Source organism: Corvus brachyrhynchos, unplaced genomic scaffold, assembly GCF_000691975.1.
Source record: "Corvus brachyrhynchos isolate BGI_N302 unplaced genomic scaffold, ASM69197v1 scaffold346, whole genome shotgun sequence".
Classification (NCBI taxonomy): Eukaryota; Metazoa; Chordata; class Aves; order Passeriformes; family Corvidae; genus Corvus; species Corvus brachyrhynchos.
In genome coordinates this window covers 3,387,002-3,402,746 of record NW_008238644.1, presented here as the reverse complement: position 1 = coordinate 3,402,746, position 15,745 = coordinate 3,387,002, and the positions used below count along the sequence as shown (strand labels likewise).

General features: G+C 43.9%; 1 protein-coding gene across 1 annotated transcript; it reads right to left on the bottom strand.

The window, feature by feature from the left end:
* Positions 1-118: 118 nt before the first annotated feature.
* On the bottom strand, positions 119-6,892 carry FOXO4 (forkhead box O4). Its single transcript, XM_017737526.1, has 2 exons — positions 5,641-6,892; positions 119-1,467 (listed from the first exon to the last, which is right to left on the bottom strand). Exon 1 carries the CDS (start codon positions 6,790-6,792, stop codon positions 5,659-5,661), a length of 1,134 nt encoding a protein of 377 aa, XP_017593015.1. The 5' UTR covers positions 6,793-6,892; the 3' UTR covers positions 119-1,467; positions 5,641-5,658.
* Positions 6,893-15,745: the final 8,853 nt, after the last annotated feature.

Below are 15,745 nucleotides of genomic sequence, written 5' to 3'. Positions count from 1 at the left end.
AGCTGCGGCTGAATGCACTGCCAGGCACCTTCCCTCTGCCTCTTCTGGGGAGAGCAGCCATTCCCCAGTTACACTGCAGCGTCCTTCCCACTTTTCCAACAACATTTTCAGCTTCTTGGCCCAAAATGCCTTAGGCCTGCCCCCTCCCATACTGTAGTGTTGTCTGGTATGAAGGGGACAGATGCAGCAAATGTGTTTTGTTTCTTTTTATCCAATAATCTCATTTTTCAATTAAAATATATAATATATATTTAAAAAGGTTTAGAAAAGCTTCTATGTAATTTGCACCTACTTTTACATATAGATTACAATAATGTACAACTCTTCCCCACAGTGGTTTGAAACCACAGGGACCTGCCAATTCCTTCCCCTCAATCATATACATCATCAAACATCAAATGTGTTTGTTCCTAATACAGCTCTGAAAAAGAGACTGTCACTGTTGCCTTCTCAGACGGAGAGAGGCGTAATAGGGACGCACATTACATTGGCTTCATATTCACTGTAGAAAGTTCCCAGATTAGTAAAAAAATATTTCATCTATAGAAAATGCCCTTCTGAAAAGCAACCAGGGCTCTGTTAAGGCCACACCCAGGCTTTCCATTTTGCTGCTGTAGCAAGACAGATCAAAAACAAACCCAAAACAATGTTTTTATGTCCCAGAAAGCAGCTACTAGCACCTGTGCTTATTTTACAGCAGCCTGGTATATCAGGAAAGTGCTGAGAACAGCATAGGGACTTCTCAAAACATGCTTCTGATTCAATGGGGCTCAGTTGGCACAGTGAAAAACTCAGTGTCCTCCTGTTCCACCCAGGGGGACAACAGGAAGCCTTCTATACCACGACAACCACCCTTCCCTGCAGAACGATGACGGATGCTCCAGCGATGGGCACACTGAAACCAACCCCTGAAACAGCACACCCTTCTCCCACAGGGCTTCTACCAACAAGCTCCCTCCAATTCCTCTGCCAGTCTGTGGGATACCAAGTGCACATCTGGTGGCTTCATCAGAAAGTCCAACTACTTTGCCCCATGAGGCAAGCCAAGCGAGAGCAGAGCCAGCCCTCCACCAGTCCGAGGCACTGGGAGACTTTCTGCCATAGCAGAGAGAGGACAGCCAGTGAGAGATTCCTCCAGCAAACCCAACTCATCACACGGGAAAACACTATTGCCTGGCACAGAGTCTTCTGGCCGAGGTTTTTACCAGGGCTCCTCTTTGGACATGGGCTTCTCCAGATGGTCCAAGGCAGGGTCAGGTTTGTAGGAAGAGCCATGGCACATAACAGGATTATTATTTTTAAACTCTTCCTGTTGCAGCCAGATGCAGGTTGCCCCTTCTTCCCAGATGGGCAGCCCCTTCTGCCCAAGGCATGATGTGCAGGGAAACTGAATCCAACATGCTCCATTCTCTTCTCTGCTGGGGTGGGAAGTGAAGTCAGAACCCAATGTTCAAAACCTGAAGGACACTAGGAAGAAGAAAAATAGAGTGACTGGTTAGAGCTCAGCTTCAGTGGGAATCCTGGATGCATAGATAAGGAGTTAATTACTACCAATCTGCCCCTACAGAACAAACAGACCACAAGACACCTCAATCAACAGAGTCAAGTGGAGGACGCAATTAATTGCTCAGCTCCAAGCTTCAGAGTACGACTGAGACAGACAGAAAGGTCAGAAGTAAGTATTCCTCCTGTAAGCTGACAGCACCAACAAGGCGCTGCAAGATAAGAAAGTTTAAAGAAGGACTTGGCTAACACCGGAGGCATTGAAGGTAAGCAGCAAGGAAGAGGAAAATTACTCTTCATCTTAAACAACCACAAGTATCAATTGCTAGGGAAAAGACTGAAAATGAGATTTGTAGAGATCACACATAAACTGTTTATGTTCACCCACTTAAAGAAATCCTGTCTCTACCTTCCAACTAATTAAACATTTTTAGATATCTAAATCCCCCAGAAGTCCAAAGATCTCATCTCAGGTCTTCTGCCTCGCCTCAATAAAGCTGTCACAACTCGTTCAAACAAGCCCTGGAATAAGTCTAAGCAGACTTAGGACACTGACATAAAACCACCACTGTAGGTCTATGATCCACTTTTAAAGGCAAAATAGCGAGATAAATGTAGGGCATCCCATCAGCTGCATTCAGTAACAGTGAGCATGAAACAGACTTGTGGAAAGGAAAAAAAAAAACCCACAAGAGGGAATCAGCCCCAAACAAGAAAAGACAGAAAGTTAAAACAGAAGCCAGAGCAATAGGCTGCTTTTGGAAATTACAAGTTTATGAGGGTTGTATTTATTTATGTTCTGTCAGACAAAAATCCAATGTTTGGAGCAAAGGGAATTAAATAGAGCAAGAAAAGCATGAATCCAGACCAAACTGGGCAAGGGATAAATAGTTCTCCAGACTCTTAAGCTATAGGGAGTCTAACTGAACAACTAACAATAATTAACTAATATCCACCAAAACAGTGGATGAATTTTACACTCACTGATGAGACACAAACTACAGCACTTTACAAAAAAGTGCAATTCTATTTCTATTTCTATGCTGATTGTCTTCCTCTGTGGCTAATAGCTCAGTCTGTGGGTGCTGCATCGCTGCTGGGCAGAGACAAAGTTTCATGTTTGTTTCAATGGATGATCGCTAATCTCCATGCAAACAAACACAGGCAGGGTTCAAACAGACTCCTGGTGAAGCTGTGGAGAAGCTCTTTGGCACTTAACTTCCAAGAAGAGCACAAAATCACGGGAGCTTTGAGCACCATGAGTAACACCAACTAGCTCATATCTTCCTAAGTGCTGCAGATAAGACTAAGGACTCTTTCCTGAAGATCTCCTCTTGCCTACAAAGACAAATATTTCCCCAGTTCAATTTTGTTCTGGCTGCTCAAATCAAACTGTGATCACTGTGATTAACTGATAAACAGTTTTTGCTCAGCATTATACCCATAACTGACCCAGAAGGCTATGAGTTAAGCCCACAGGAACTACTCAGGACAACTTTACGTTAGTGATCACTCAAGAGTAGCTTTTGCCAATGTGAATTTAAGATGGAGAAAAACATAGTAATAGAAAAGATATGAAAGGACAAAGGCCTGCCACACCAGAGCAATATTTAGCTTTCCCTGAACAGTGATTTCCAAACAGGGACCCTAGGAACTCACTGCAGTAAGAGAGAACCTCCACAGTCTTGACCTCCTCACAGATACTGATGTCTGCAGCTCACTTGGTTTTGGAACTCGTTAATTTGAGAAAACATTCTGCTTTCTTTTACCAGGAACACTCCTATTTCTCTCCACAAGTGCCCTGCTCCCCCTTTGCTAGAAACCTGATCCACCTCTCTGTCTTGGCAGCCTTTTGCACAATAGTTGCTCTCCTTTGGGGAAAAAGCTCCCCCTCATCCCACTCCATGGACTCCAGCACACAGGCAAAACAGAAAAGCTTTGTAAAACTCAGAAAAGGCAAACATAATCTAAGGACAGAATAAAAGGCTTGAAGCAAAGCACACTGACAGGGTGTGGCCTCTCCTCCCGGGGCAGCACTGCTGTGACCACAGCACAGAGAGGCACGTGGGACCTACGCTTTCTGCTCAAACACAATAGTGGTTCAGAACTTGTTCCAGATCTCACTCCTTCATGTCCAGCACATTTCCCAGAAAGTATCACCGCAACTTCATGTGTGGAACAAAGCAAATCCAGGGGTTTTAACATCAGTAGCTCTGCTTGGATTAAGCAATTCACACAGAATATAATATGGAACAAGAACATAACTGTGCTTTTAAGAACTCCTGTTCTCCCTCTTAAGCACTTGATTATATCCACATCTTCAACAGTACAAGACCCTACCCTTTGATAAATAATTCCTCAGTTTCTCTGCTTTACACTCTTAAAAAAATAACCTCTACCTAGTATGCTGTAAACAGAGGTCTTGACTACCTGGCCAGGAGTGCAGGACAGCTTGTGCATGTTTTGAAAACACTTCTGTGAAAAATTTCATCCCTGAAAATAAAAAAATATAATGGCCTGCCCTAGCATGGCATAAAAACAAAAAAACCAAATCCTAATAAATAAACAAAACCCGTAACACAAAAGCTCAGAACAATATCCAGTGGAAACACTGCTCAAGAAGCCACAGCCTCTGTCACTAACTTGGCAAAGTCCTAGCACAGAAGGATACCATTGTTTTGTCAACCAAATTTGTCTTTGAAATCAAGACTGAGTTTCTGTATTTCACCTGAAGATATTCAATTTAAGACACTCAGTAATTCAGCAAATGCACAGTTAGCAAACACACATCCCTATAAAAAGCCCCATAAGGAAACAGAAAAGCTTGAATGATCCTCCTCTCCCTACAATAAAGAGATCTGTTAGGTACAGACAGAAGAACACTACCAAGAATTGAAATCCTAAGATGTGGGATGTGACTTGGAGTAAGAGGGACTTAAATTGTGTTTAAAATGTCAATATATAGTGGTGCATCAATATGTTCACACGGTTTAACTAACACCAGCTCACAAGACAGCATTTTACTCTGTCTACACCCAAGACACTTGTCAAGAATGGCTGCACTGACAGGGGTCACTTAGTCCAAACCACCTCCAAGTGACTCAGGTGCCTAGGAAAGAGTATTGAGGTCAAGTAGATGATAATTTCTGTCCCCATGATTTTGAAGCTCAAGGGCTTCCCACAACTGAAGCAGTATCTGCAATTTGCCCTTACTTCTGCCTGCACAGCTGGACAGTATTAGCAGTTAAATTTGTAACACTAACAAATACCGTACCTACCTCCTAAAAAGGCAATAATATTCTTGGCAAGGCTTCCACTTTCCAACCAATATCCAGCCTATGCTCCAGTCTGTCCATTTTCCATCAGCTATCTGAGTTCCAAGTGTGAAGCAGGCCTTCAGCTCCAATTCCCTAACTCTTCTACTGCCTCTGGTTTAAGTATTTCAAATCAGGGTGTCACACCCTCAAAAAATAAGATATTTTTAAGTCTTGTCTTCCTTCCATCTCCATCCACACTGAAGATTCCTGTTTCCCATTCCAATAATGGGAAGCAATTCAGTAGTTAATGCTGGTGAACCAGCTTACCTGACTTTTCAGCTCTATTCCAGGTTAAGGGCAGGGCAGAAAGGTGTGATAAGAGTGACTGTGACCTGCTACGCACAGACCAAAGCAGACAGTCATGACATGGACATGCTTTGCTACTACACATACTAGAGAATTCTGCAAGGATAGTAATAACCTGGATAGAAACACAGCATGTGCTTGGCTCAGTTCAACCATTCTGTACATATTGGTGGATGTCTTTATTCATGGAATCAGCACATGCTCTCATGTCAGCTGTAGAGCCGTAGGCACTGCCTGATGTCCTGTGATGGAGTCATCTTGGGTGACAGGAGACAGCAAGATTTTCATTCCAGTTGCTGTTATATTTCATAGAGGAGTTGACTACCTGGTAAGCGAAATCCACCGACTTTTACACAACTTTTTCTCCTCCTAAAAGGGAATATGACTCTTCCAAAAGCTTTTTACTAACCTTTCAAAGAGGTTCCTTTAACTGTTGCAGAGTTGGACACAGGAACCATCCCAGACAGGGCTGTTTCCTCTGTTGAGCTGTAGCATTTTACATAACTACACCTACCTTTTTGTGCTCCTGAAGTTAACTTGGTACCCAGGTATGGTTGGAGGCCTGTGAGGTGCTGGGATAGCTGGGAGTAGGCAGAATAGGTTCAAAATTGAAGTCCAGTCCTCCATCCATGAGTTCACTGTTGATTATGTAATCCATATCACATTCAAGGTTCTCCATATACATGTCAATGTCCAGGTCAGTGGGCAGCCTGTCCTGGTTCAATCCCAAGGGAGCAGGGCTAGCAGATGAAAGGAGCACTGGACTGCCCAGCTGGACTGACTGGGCAGTTGTTGCAGAAACTGGAGCCTTCAAACTGGTGATGCTGGCGGTGTTTTGAGGAGATGTCACTATGGGAAGCGTTGATGGCAAAACACTGGCACCGACTGGTTCTGCCTGCTGCTCTGCAGGCTTTCCTCGTGGATTGCCTGAGCTCATCTTACTCTGGGCAGCTTGTCCACCCAGAAGCAGAAGAGTTCGGCTGCTCATCCTGTTACCAGTCTGTGGGAGAACTGGATCCACCTGAGTCATCATAACATCCCTTGGAGGCGGAGAGCCTGGTGTCAGAAGAGCTTCCAAGGTCTGAGGGGCAGAGAAATGGCTGACAGAACTTTGCAGTGAAATATCAACAGGGTTAAACAGGGAGTTGCCAAAAGTCTGACCAGCTGCATTTGGGCTCTGCAAGGAAAAGCTGGAATCTCTCTGGATCTGACCACTCGAGGCAGATTGCTGGGTAGATAGCACAGATGAGCTGGGAGACATCAAATTTAACCCATCGATGAGCTCAAGCTCCTCAGTCACAGTTGGTGGAACATTGCTGGATGCACTGGAGTACACGAGAGAAGGAAGCAGCTCTTCATCATGGAGGTCATCCTGCTCTGTCAGGATTGGAGAAAGCCTGGCACTAATGGTGCTTGCATTGGAACTGGTTCGAGGCCGGAAGGTGTTCCACACATCAGAGTCCTCATTGCTTCTTGAGGACGGGCTCCCAGGCCACTTAGGAAATTGGGAGCCAGGACTGTCAGCAGAGGATTCTGGTGCAGACTGGAGAGGAGGCTTCTTCCTGGATGCTTTACCTCTGACTTTTGCAAGTTTGCTGCTGTTGTCCATGGAGGCAGCTCTTCTCCTTGGTGCTTTTCCACTTTTGCCACCCTCAGGATTGAGCATCCACCAAGAGCTCTTCCCTGTGGCTTCATTATGGACTTTAATAAACTTGCTGTGCAGGGACAGGTTATGTCGAATAGAGTTCTGGAAAAAAAAGAAATAAAACCCACAAAATGTGAGGACCTGACAGTTGACACACCTCCCACCTAGAAACCTCACAAGCTTAAACGCATTCAGACAGTATCCAGAGAAGAAAGTTATAACAAAAACGTGCTATTTCTGTCTGAACATGCTTTGCAGCACTAGCAAGCAGTGCCATGTTTCACTGCAATATCAAGGGTGAAACTACCATGACAACTAGCAGCTTTCAGCTAGCAAAATACTAACACAAAAGAACTTTAAAGACGCTACAAAATCTGCAAAACATTAGGCGCATCACAGAGCAAGTAAGCAAGTTCTCAAATACAACCTGCAATTTCAACACAAGCCTACCTGAATTTGAGCCATTGCTGTTCCCACCCTTTTGTCACCCTCTTTAACCAGCATAAGCCTGGCTAGGTTTTTTCATATTTATATGGCCAGTTTTCAGTTAGATTCAAGCAGAGCATAACAGTGAAGCCAACAGACTGCGTGAAGAGAAATGGCAGAATGCTTCTATTCAGTGCACCCACTAACATCTCCACCCCAAAACCGGAGAAATGAGAGCAGAACTCTGAGGAACAAGAGTCCTAGAATCCTAGAGACTGCCAGGCTCCCTCTGCAAGGAGGCTGTGTGCTTTCCTTGGTGCATGTTCCTGACAGGGTAAGATGTTCACTGGATACTGCACTCCCACACAGCACATGCCAGTTTTAGCCTCTCCCATCTTTCTGCTGGGTCAGACGCACGTTCCTTGCCTCTCCCAGCTCCCTCCTTTTGGTTTAGCTTTGCTGAAAGCTGCAGGTTAACATGTTTGTACACCATCATCAAACTCAGTTTTCATCCTGCAACTGATAAACTCGCCAGTATTTTAGAATCAGGAAGCAACCATCTCATTGTTTGAACAGATCCCCCATAAACTCCCCTTGAGGCCTACGCATTTATTTGATATCTGCACTTAATTTGTTCAGATGGCTAAATTACAGATCATTAAAAGGTGCTGCTCTGGAAGCACAACAGTGGTCCATGAGCAACATCTTTTTCATATAACCTAGAAGTTATATAACAACTTTCAGCTTTCATGCATACTCTCTTAATTCTGAACAAATTAACTGTGCTTTTATCATCTTTTTCCACCAACTCTCAACACAGTTCTTTCCTGCCTGCTGCTTTCCCTCTCCCCACCCTTTTCCTCTCGGAAAAGCCCTCACCATGCTAATTTTGGCCACCTCACCAAAAGTACTATCCTAGAAAAAAGCAGACAGAGATAAACAATACAGGCAAAGTGGAAAGTTTTCATGGAGAGAGAAGGAGATCTGAGAATCATCCTGGCTTAGCTCTTGTTTTAACCTTTGGCTGTTGAGGATTTGGAGAAGACTGGCTGCTTGCTGCAACTGGCATCAAAGAATACACATGTTCTTAACTGGAGAATGACTGCAGAGCCATAGCCTGATGGAATATGTGTCAGTCAATGCTCTTACACAGTTTTATTATTTGAGCTGTTCACAGTAATAGCTGTACAATACTCCTGCCTGGGATCTTCCCTAAACAAAGCTTTCCTTTCCTTCACGTGTTGAAACAAGTAATTCAGACTGGTGCACTGTCTCCTGCAAGGCTGCTGCTTTTATTTCCAAATAATTCCACCCCTTTTCCCAGGTAAATGTGCATAACTTTGAATGCACATTGCTTCAGCAATAAAACCATTAGATTGTCACTAATTCCTTATTTATTCTCCTGAAAGTAACCTGTGAACTCATGATGGCATCCTGGGTATCATAAGAGACAGACAATCTGAGTAACTAAGTTTTAGCTGAAAAGCAGCTTGAAATAAGACTGGGATTCACATGAGCACAGTGAAGCCTGGTACCTTTTATGAAACAGTCTCAAAGTGATTTTACATGTTACTGCTGAACTGACATAATGGCTAAGCTGTAGAAACAGATAATTGCTGTACCACTCCTTCCTTCCTCATCTTCAAACTCTCATCCTTCCGTAACACAAGCATCTGTGACCCTATAAGCCAGTTCAGAGAGCAAACCAAACTGAAAAGCAGCCTTACCCTTCCTTGAAAACTACTTTTCCTGCCTCTTTTATCTCTGCTTTTTGAACTACCTCACTGTGGGGGTCAAGCACTGAAAACTAAACAAGAGAACAGAACGCGTAGTTGGAGGCAGAGGGAAAAAAAGCTGAATAGTTCTTTCAACAGGGTTAACTGTTATCTAAACTGCAATGCCTAAGCTATTGCTTTTGCACCTCTCCTGCAGACTGTGGGAGGCAGCTCACCACTGCACCGCAGCGCCCTGAGCCCTAACTCACCTGCAGGACCAAGCTTGCCACAAGCTGCAGGCTCGAGCCCAGGGTGTCCCAAGCTCCAACTGAACCCACGCACCCACCAGCCTGGGTGCTGTGGGACAGCACCAGAATGCACCTGCTAGAGTGGTTCAATACACCTAACACATGGAGGGCACCCTCAAATCTCACTGAGAAAGCCAGGGACAGATGAATTATGCTAAAATAATCACAGACCTGACAGAAGAGGAAATGACAGAGTTCAGTCACCCGGGCAACCCTGACATATTTCCTTTCTCGATGTTAAGCAACCCACACCAGAAACATACAGATGACATTAACTTTTTAGATGCTCAACTTCAGCAGTGTGGGAGGCTCCCAGTTGGTCTAAGCATCTGCAAAACACACAAGATCTTGATTTAGATCTTGACACAAAAATCTGCAACTCTTTGATCATAAAGAAGCATGACCTGAAGGAAGAGGTGCAGGCAGGAATCCTTCAAATCCTTAGGAACATCTTCAACCATTAGGTAGGGGAGGTTATTGCTATTTATTTAGGTATCTTATAGTGGTACTTATGGCTACATGCTAAGCATTGCCATAAAAAAAATGCCAGCCTGTGTCTGTAAATCCATCACAGATCAAAGATGATTCTTGCAAACCACATTCAGACAAAACCAGTCTGAAATTAAGGACAGATAGTATGCAAAAAAAATCAAGTTTGGCTAGAGACATTTATTGTACGCTGAAGGGTGGACCCTTCCCTAGGTCACAACCACTGTGTGTTCAAACTAGGATATATGGACTAGCCACAGAAGTGTGGCTAGCAGCTTATGCAAACTATTCTCTAAATCTTAGTTACCAGAACATTAAGTCTTCTTCTTTGATAAAATCTCCTAGCCACAGTTAAAGGACAGCAACACTTCTCACCATCAAACCAGGCCTGCCCCTCCACCAACATTAGTGCTGCTATGGATCCTGCCCAGCACCAAACAGTGCTTTGGTCTCAGGTCAGGGAATTAGCCACAGGAGCTGGTAGCACAACCAAGCCTTCTGGGCAACTGCCACAGATACCATGGAAAATGCTCAGGTGAAGTGAATACAGAAGACTGAAGGCCAGTGACAACCTTTCCAGGGGCCTATATAGCTTTGTAGGTACAGCTGAGGTTATCTACCATAAAACTGAGGTTTACAGGAGCAGAAGGAGGCTCTTGTGCCCTGCCCAGCAGAGCTCATCCATGCACCAGTGGTGCATGGCCTGTCCTAGCAGAGCACTTGGGGCCAAGCACAAGCTACGCTCAGAAAGACAAGACACAGCAGCTATCCTTCCAGGAGACACAGTGGCTTCTTTCCTTTCCTGGCCATTCTCCCAGGAAACATCAAGCTTAAACTACAAACCACAGAGGCATCAGATTTCTTAACAAAAAGTCTCTCTAAAGGATGAGTGACAGAAAAAAAAAAAAAGAAGAAGAAAATATATGCAATCACTGCAGCTGCCTGTAATACACTCTCACTGCCTTGGAGGCATACAAAGAACTTGGTCTCATCCCAGTGCAGGCCCATGTTCCAGGCCTATAATTGTGCCGAATTATCATTTACCATGGCATTCTTGGGAGGTTGCAAGGGGAGAGAACGCTCCGCCTGCTGTATTTGTCAGTGCCTGTCTCAGCCACTTGGCTCCAAAGGCTTCAGGAAAACGTCTTCCTTGTAGAGATTTTGCACCAGCAAGTAAACAACTGCTCCAGAGCCAGGGAGTGAAACACTTCCCCTGCAATCCCCTTCCAGAAGGCACACACGAGCACAGACGTCAAGCTCAGCAGACAGGGATCTCTATCTTAGGAAGAACATTTTCCTTTCTGTAATCTTTCAGTGGGAGGCCAGAAGAAGATGATCACAGCTCTCTAAAAAGCAGGGACTGAGGTGGTTTACAAGACAGGCAGGCATACACAACAAAAGCTGTTCGGGATTAGATAGAGCAAAGAAACTTGTTGGAACTAGTAATACCAGCAGTCCAGGAAAAGCCTTCTCTGAGGACTGCCTGGAAAATTGAGCTGTGCTGCAAGGAATAATCATTCAGCAAAGCAGCTTTCCAGAAAAAAACTGGCAGGGAGCAGGGAAGACAGCAAAATCTTCAAGTAATTTGACTGGCATTGCATGAAGCAGATGAATGTTCACCAAAAGACGAGCTTTCCCTGACTTTTAAGGGGAACAACAACACTCAACAAGGCTTCAAACGAAAAAAAACCAAAACAACTCATACTTCATACTTTTTCAGGACATTACAACAAGAAGGGCCTATTAGTGTCACTTTAAGGAGGGCTGAGTGTATGTTGCTCCAACGTGATGGTGGGCCCTCTTCAGAGCTGAGTACTCATCAGTTTTCTTCCACCTAAAATACAGGACACCTGGTGACCCCACATTTGCACTACCGTCCTACTTCTGTGCACTGCCACCAGCCTTATTTTCCACACCCAGCACTCTGCCATTCTCTCATCCACAACACCCTGCCATTCCCAGCTGCCTTCCTCCCTCCTCACCTAGGCCAGACTACATGCTGTGGCCAGACCATTTAAGGACTAATGGGATTAAAAGGTAAAATACTCTGTTAAGAGAAAGATGATGGACAACATCCACTTGTGTTTGCCAGGTTTCCATGTTGGACTCCTCAATATAGCATCTGAGCAACCCTCATTCAGCTTCTGTTCATTATTTCCCCCCTGCTTTAAGGAAACCCAGTTAGGCTATCAGCAGCTGGGACAGAGAACATCTCCCTGCAGCCAGGACTAAGCACATCACTAACACCACATGAATGCATTTGGGCCACATGAGGTAATGGCAAGAGTCCAGCAGTTTCTACCCACCCTCAGCTACACTGGATTCAAACAGCCAGACCGACCCTTCCTCCCCTTTGCAAGGCAGCAACGTCCAAGAAACCAAAATAAACCAAAACTAACAGAGAGCAGCACCTACAACACCATTAAAGAGTAAGTGGACTTAAATGAAGTACCAGCGATGACAGCAATGACATCACTATTCCAATTCAGTTTAGAACATGTACTTCTTCATTTTTAATGTCAGAAGATTTAATGGGGAATCGTATCCTTTCAGGCATGTGAACTTAGGAAAAAACACTACAGGCTTTCTCAACACGGTCACAGAAAGTAGCATTTCTTCACAGACTGAGGTCAGTGGCTCTGTGCAGCAGAGACACCCCCCGACCCCACACTGTGCCTCACCTATGCACAAACCTGCACCAGGCTGAAGGTTGGGCAGAATTACACTTTGCTCAGAGCCAAGATGCTGAGCTGAAGTTTTATGTTCCCTTTTGGTTTATGGCATCCATTCAGTTTTGCCTCAGTGAAGGCAAATATTCTGAATATCTTTTCAAATCACTGCAGCCTTTCAGTACCTAAAGGGGGCCTACAAGGAATCAGGAGAGGAACTGTTTACAAGAGCACACAGAGTGATAGGACAAGGGGGCTTCAAACTGAGAGTAGGTTTAGATTGGATGTTAAGAAATTCTTCCCTGTGAGGGTGGTGAGACCCTGGCACAGGTTGCCCAGAGAAGCTGTGGCTGCCCCACTCTGGAAGTGCTCAAGGCCAGGCTGGATGTGGCTTGAAGCAAACCTGGTCTATTACAAGGCATCCCTGCCCACAGCAGGGAGGTAGAATGAGATGATCTTTAAGGTCTCTTCCAACCCAAACCATTCTGTAATCCTGTATCTTGAAATTATCATTACCAAAAGTCAAAGTAAACCCAGCACTGCCACCAAATGTTCCCATCCAGGTAAAGGGTTTCTTAGTGAAATTAAAGAAAGTTCTCCTAATAGTGATTTGGCCCCTTACCTGTACAAGTTAAGAAGCTAAGGTTTTGACCAATCTGAGTAAAAAAAAAACCCTTAAAGGATACAGGGACACTCCAGCGGCTATAAAGAAACAGCTAATGTGCCTATTTTAGGAACTTATCATTGCTTATTTGCAGATCTGACTACAGAAATAAACAATACATTTTTCAACTTTACCAAAATGAGTGTTCACATAATTTTGTATCCACTGAACTGGAATTGATTTGCAAGGCATAAAGACAGCCTGGTAGAATCTACCAGCCACAGCACAGCAGAAATAGTCCAGAGGATGGACAGGCTTGCTTTTGTCTGCTGGCCTATTCTCTTTCACTGAGGAGCTTCAGAGTGCCACAGGATGAGCAGCTGCTCCAACCTGAGGGAGTTCTGCACGTGCTCTGCCAGATCAGATATCACAGCTCTGCGAGAGGCTGGGGACCTTCAGAGCCAGCACTAAAGCACTGAAAGCCAGTGAAGTGACTCTGTGACTGAGCCCTCAGCCAGGGCTCCTGATCCATCTGGTCAACAGTTATTATCAGCTACATGCAATACGCACATAACACAGCTGGAACTGAAGGTTTTTCAGGAAAATGCTGCCCACTCTAACAAAGATTAAGAGCTAGACAAGTTTCCAGGTGGATGACACCTTCTGTTTTAGACAAATGGAACACTTGGTAGTTCTTAATTTGCAATACAGCTCCTTGAGCTGTTGCACATATATACAGACATATGTACACGTATGAGGGTACATATGTTGTGTATGTGTATATCCATGCAAACATTTGAAGTGAATGGGGAGTACCAGGATGCAGAGGTGTGGCATCAGTTTCCCATAACTAACGCAATAGCACAGAATCTTTTGCTCTTTATGTTGCATACACAGGAGACACGTGATTTTTGTTTCAGTGACATACTTTTGGAGGGTGAAAAGGACAGCTTTAGAGTTTATTCTGTTCCTACAAAGGAAATGACAAGAGCTTTGGGGGAATACACAGTTTGTTTGACTAAGAAAGATGAGTCCTTCATATTGTCCCTCACTGTGCCGAATTTGCTCATAGTCATGGATGTAACAACCAGTGCAAACTGCTTCTGCAGGGTTTATCCACTTCTTTACTCAAAACCCTTAACACAAGTAATCTCAAAACCAAAAGGAATTATCCTCTTATCCATAGATATCCACAGACTATCCTGCAGAGCACAAAGGGAAGGATTATGAAGAAGCCCCACAACACAACCCTGCAAGGACACGTGTGCCTTGCAGGATGGTTAATTCTTAACTTCAGTTGAATTCCTGCAGGGAAAGGAGAGACTGCACACACAGCAAATTTGTCCTTTACAAGGTGCTTGAAGCACTTCAAGAACAGCAGACACCATCTTCCTCGAAAACACAGCTTCTTCCGGAATTCATGGAGGTTACACCCTGGCAGTCTGTAACAGCTGCACTTCCCCCAATTGTACAGTGGAGAAGGACAGCTCTAAATTAATTATGAAACAACAATGAGTTTATGGGGTTTATATTAACTAAAGTAGATTAAGAGTTTTTAAAGACACGTTGCTTTTAATTACTTATTCAAAATACTCTATTAAACTGCACTACATACAAATAGAATGTATTATCAGTTTGGCTCATCTAAATGAGACACAAATGCCAGAACTCTAGAGTTGTACCACCATCTTAACAGGAATCAAAATGCTACAACTACCTTTAACAGCAGCTTCACATTTATTTCCTTCATCCAGAATCATTCACCTCAAAATTGAGAAATCACTGAAGCTAAGACAACTCAAGAAGTTTTTCTTTTATTTTACAGAATAAAAAGAAAAAAAACCAAAACATGCAAGCAGAGCTTCATAGCTCTAAAAATAACAAGGAAGAATAAAACAAAAAAAACAGACAAGTCCACTCCTCAAGTGAAGACATGCCTTTTGTTTATCCAGCTTGTCTTAAATATGCACCTATTAATTTTACTTTAAGTCCACGAAGTCAACTTGAACTGACTTGACCGACTACATCTGTAAAACTGTAAATGTCTGACCTCCCTTCACCCAAGGCATCTGAATGCAAACAGCTAAGGTCAGTAAAACAAACAAAACCTCTTGCAAACCTATGTAACTATGTATTAAGAGAAAGAAAGACTAGAAGTAAGTTCTATGGTCACACATCCTGCCAAGCTCTGCCAACAGGATTTTGAGAGTGAGCAGGAAAGAAAACATACTGTATTTCTATCATGGTTCTCTGTTTGTTGGTTAAAGTCAAAAGCTTTAAAGTGCCCTAATCATAAGACAGGCTGATTCCCACCACGGTTGTTCTGCCCGCCCTCATCTTTCTTGGCAAGAAGTTTCTTTTTCTTCTCTGTCTAAAGCCAGAATTAGTCTGTTCCCAGGCTGAAAAAACAGAAACAAACTTCACACTAAAAAGTCAATCACAGAAAAGCTATGACAGCATCTGAGCAGGAATCTCTCACTCGCGTGTGTGCCCAAATTCTCACAGTGAACTTCTGGAATTTAAATCTACCTACACGTGTCCCAAAAGTCACACAGGATTAAAACACAGAGTAAAACCGAAGACTGATGGTCCCTTTACACGTGAATGGATATAACTAAGGAACAGCTGTACTGAATCAGGCCAGAAGTGTACTTATTCCAGCATCCAGTCCAGCAGGACACTTCACTATATTCCACCTTCACCGTGGTATTGGGGGAACATTTTGGAAGCCACACTGAACTTTAATCTGAAGCACTACTACCA

Coding starts and splice junctions, on each gene's coding strand:
- FOXO4 (XM_017737526.1), bottom strand. CDS start 6,792: ATGCTCAATCCTGAGGGTGGCAAAAGTGGAAAAGCACCAAGGAGAAGA.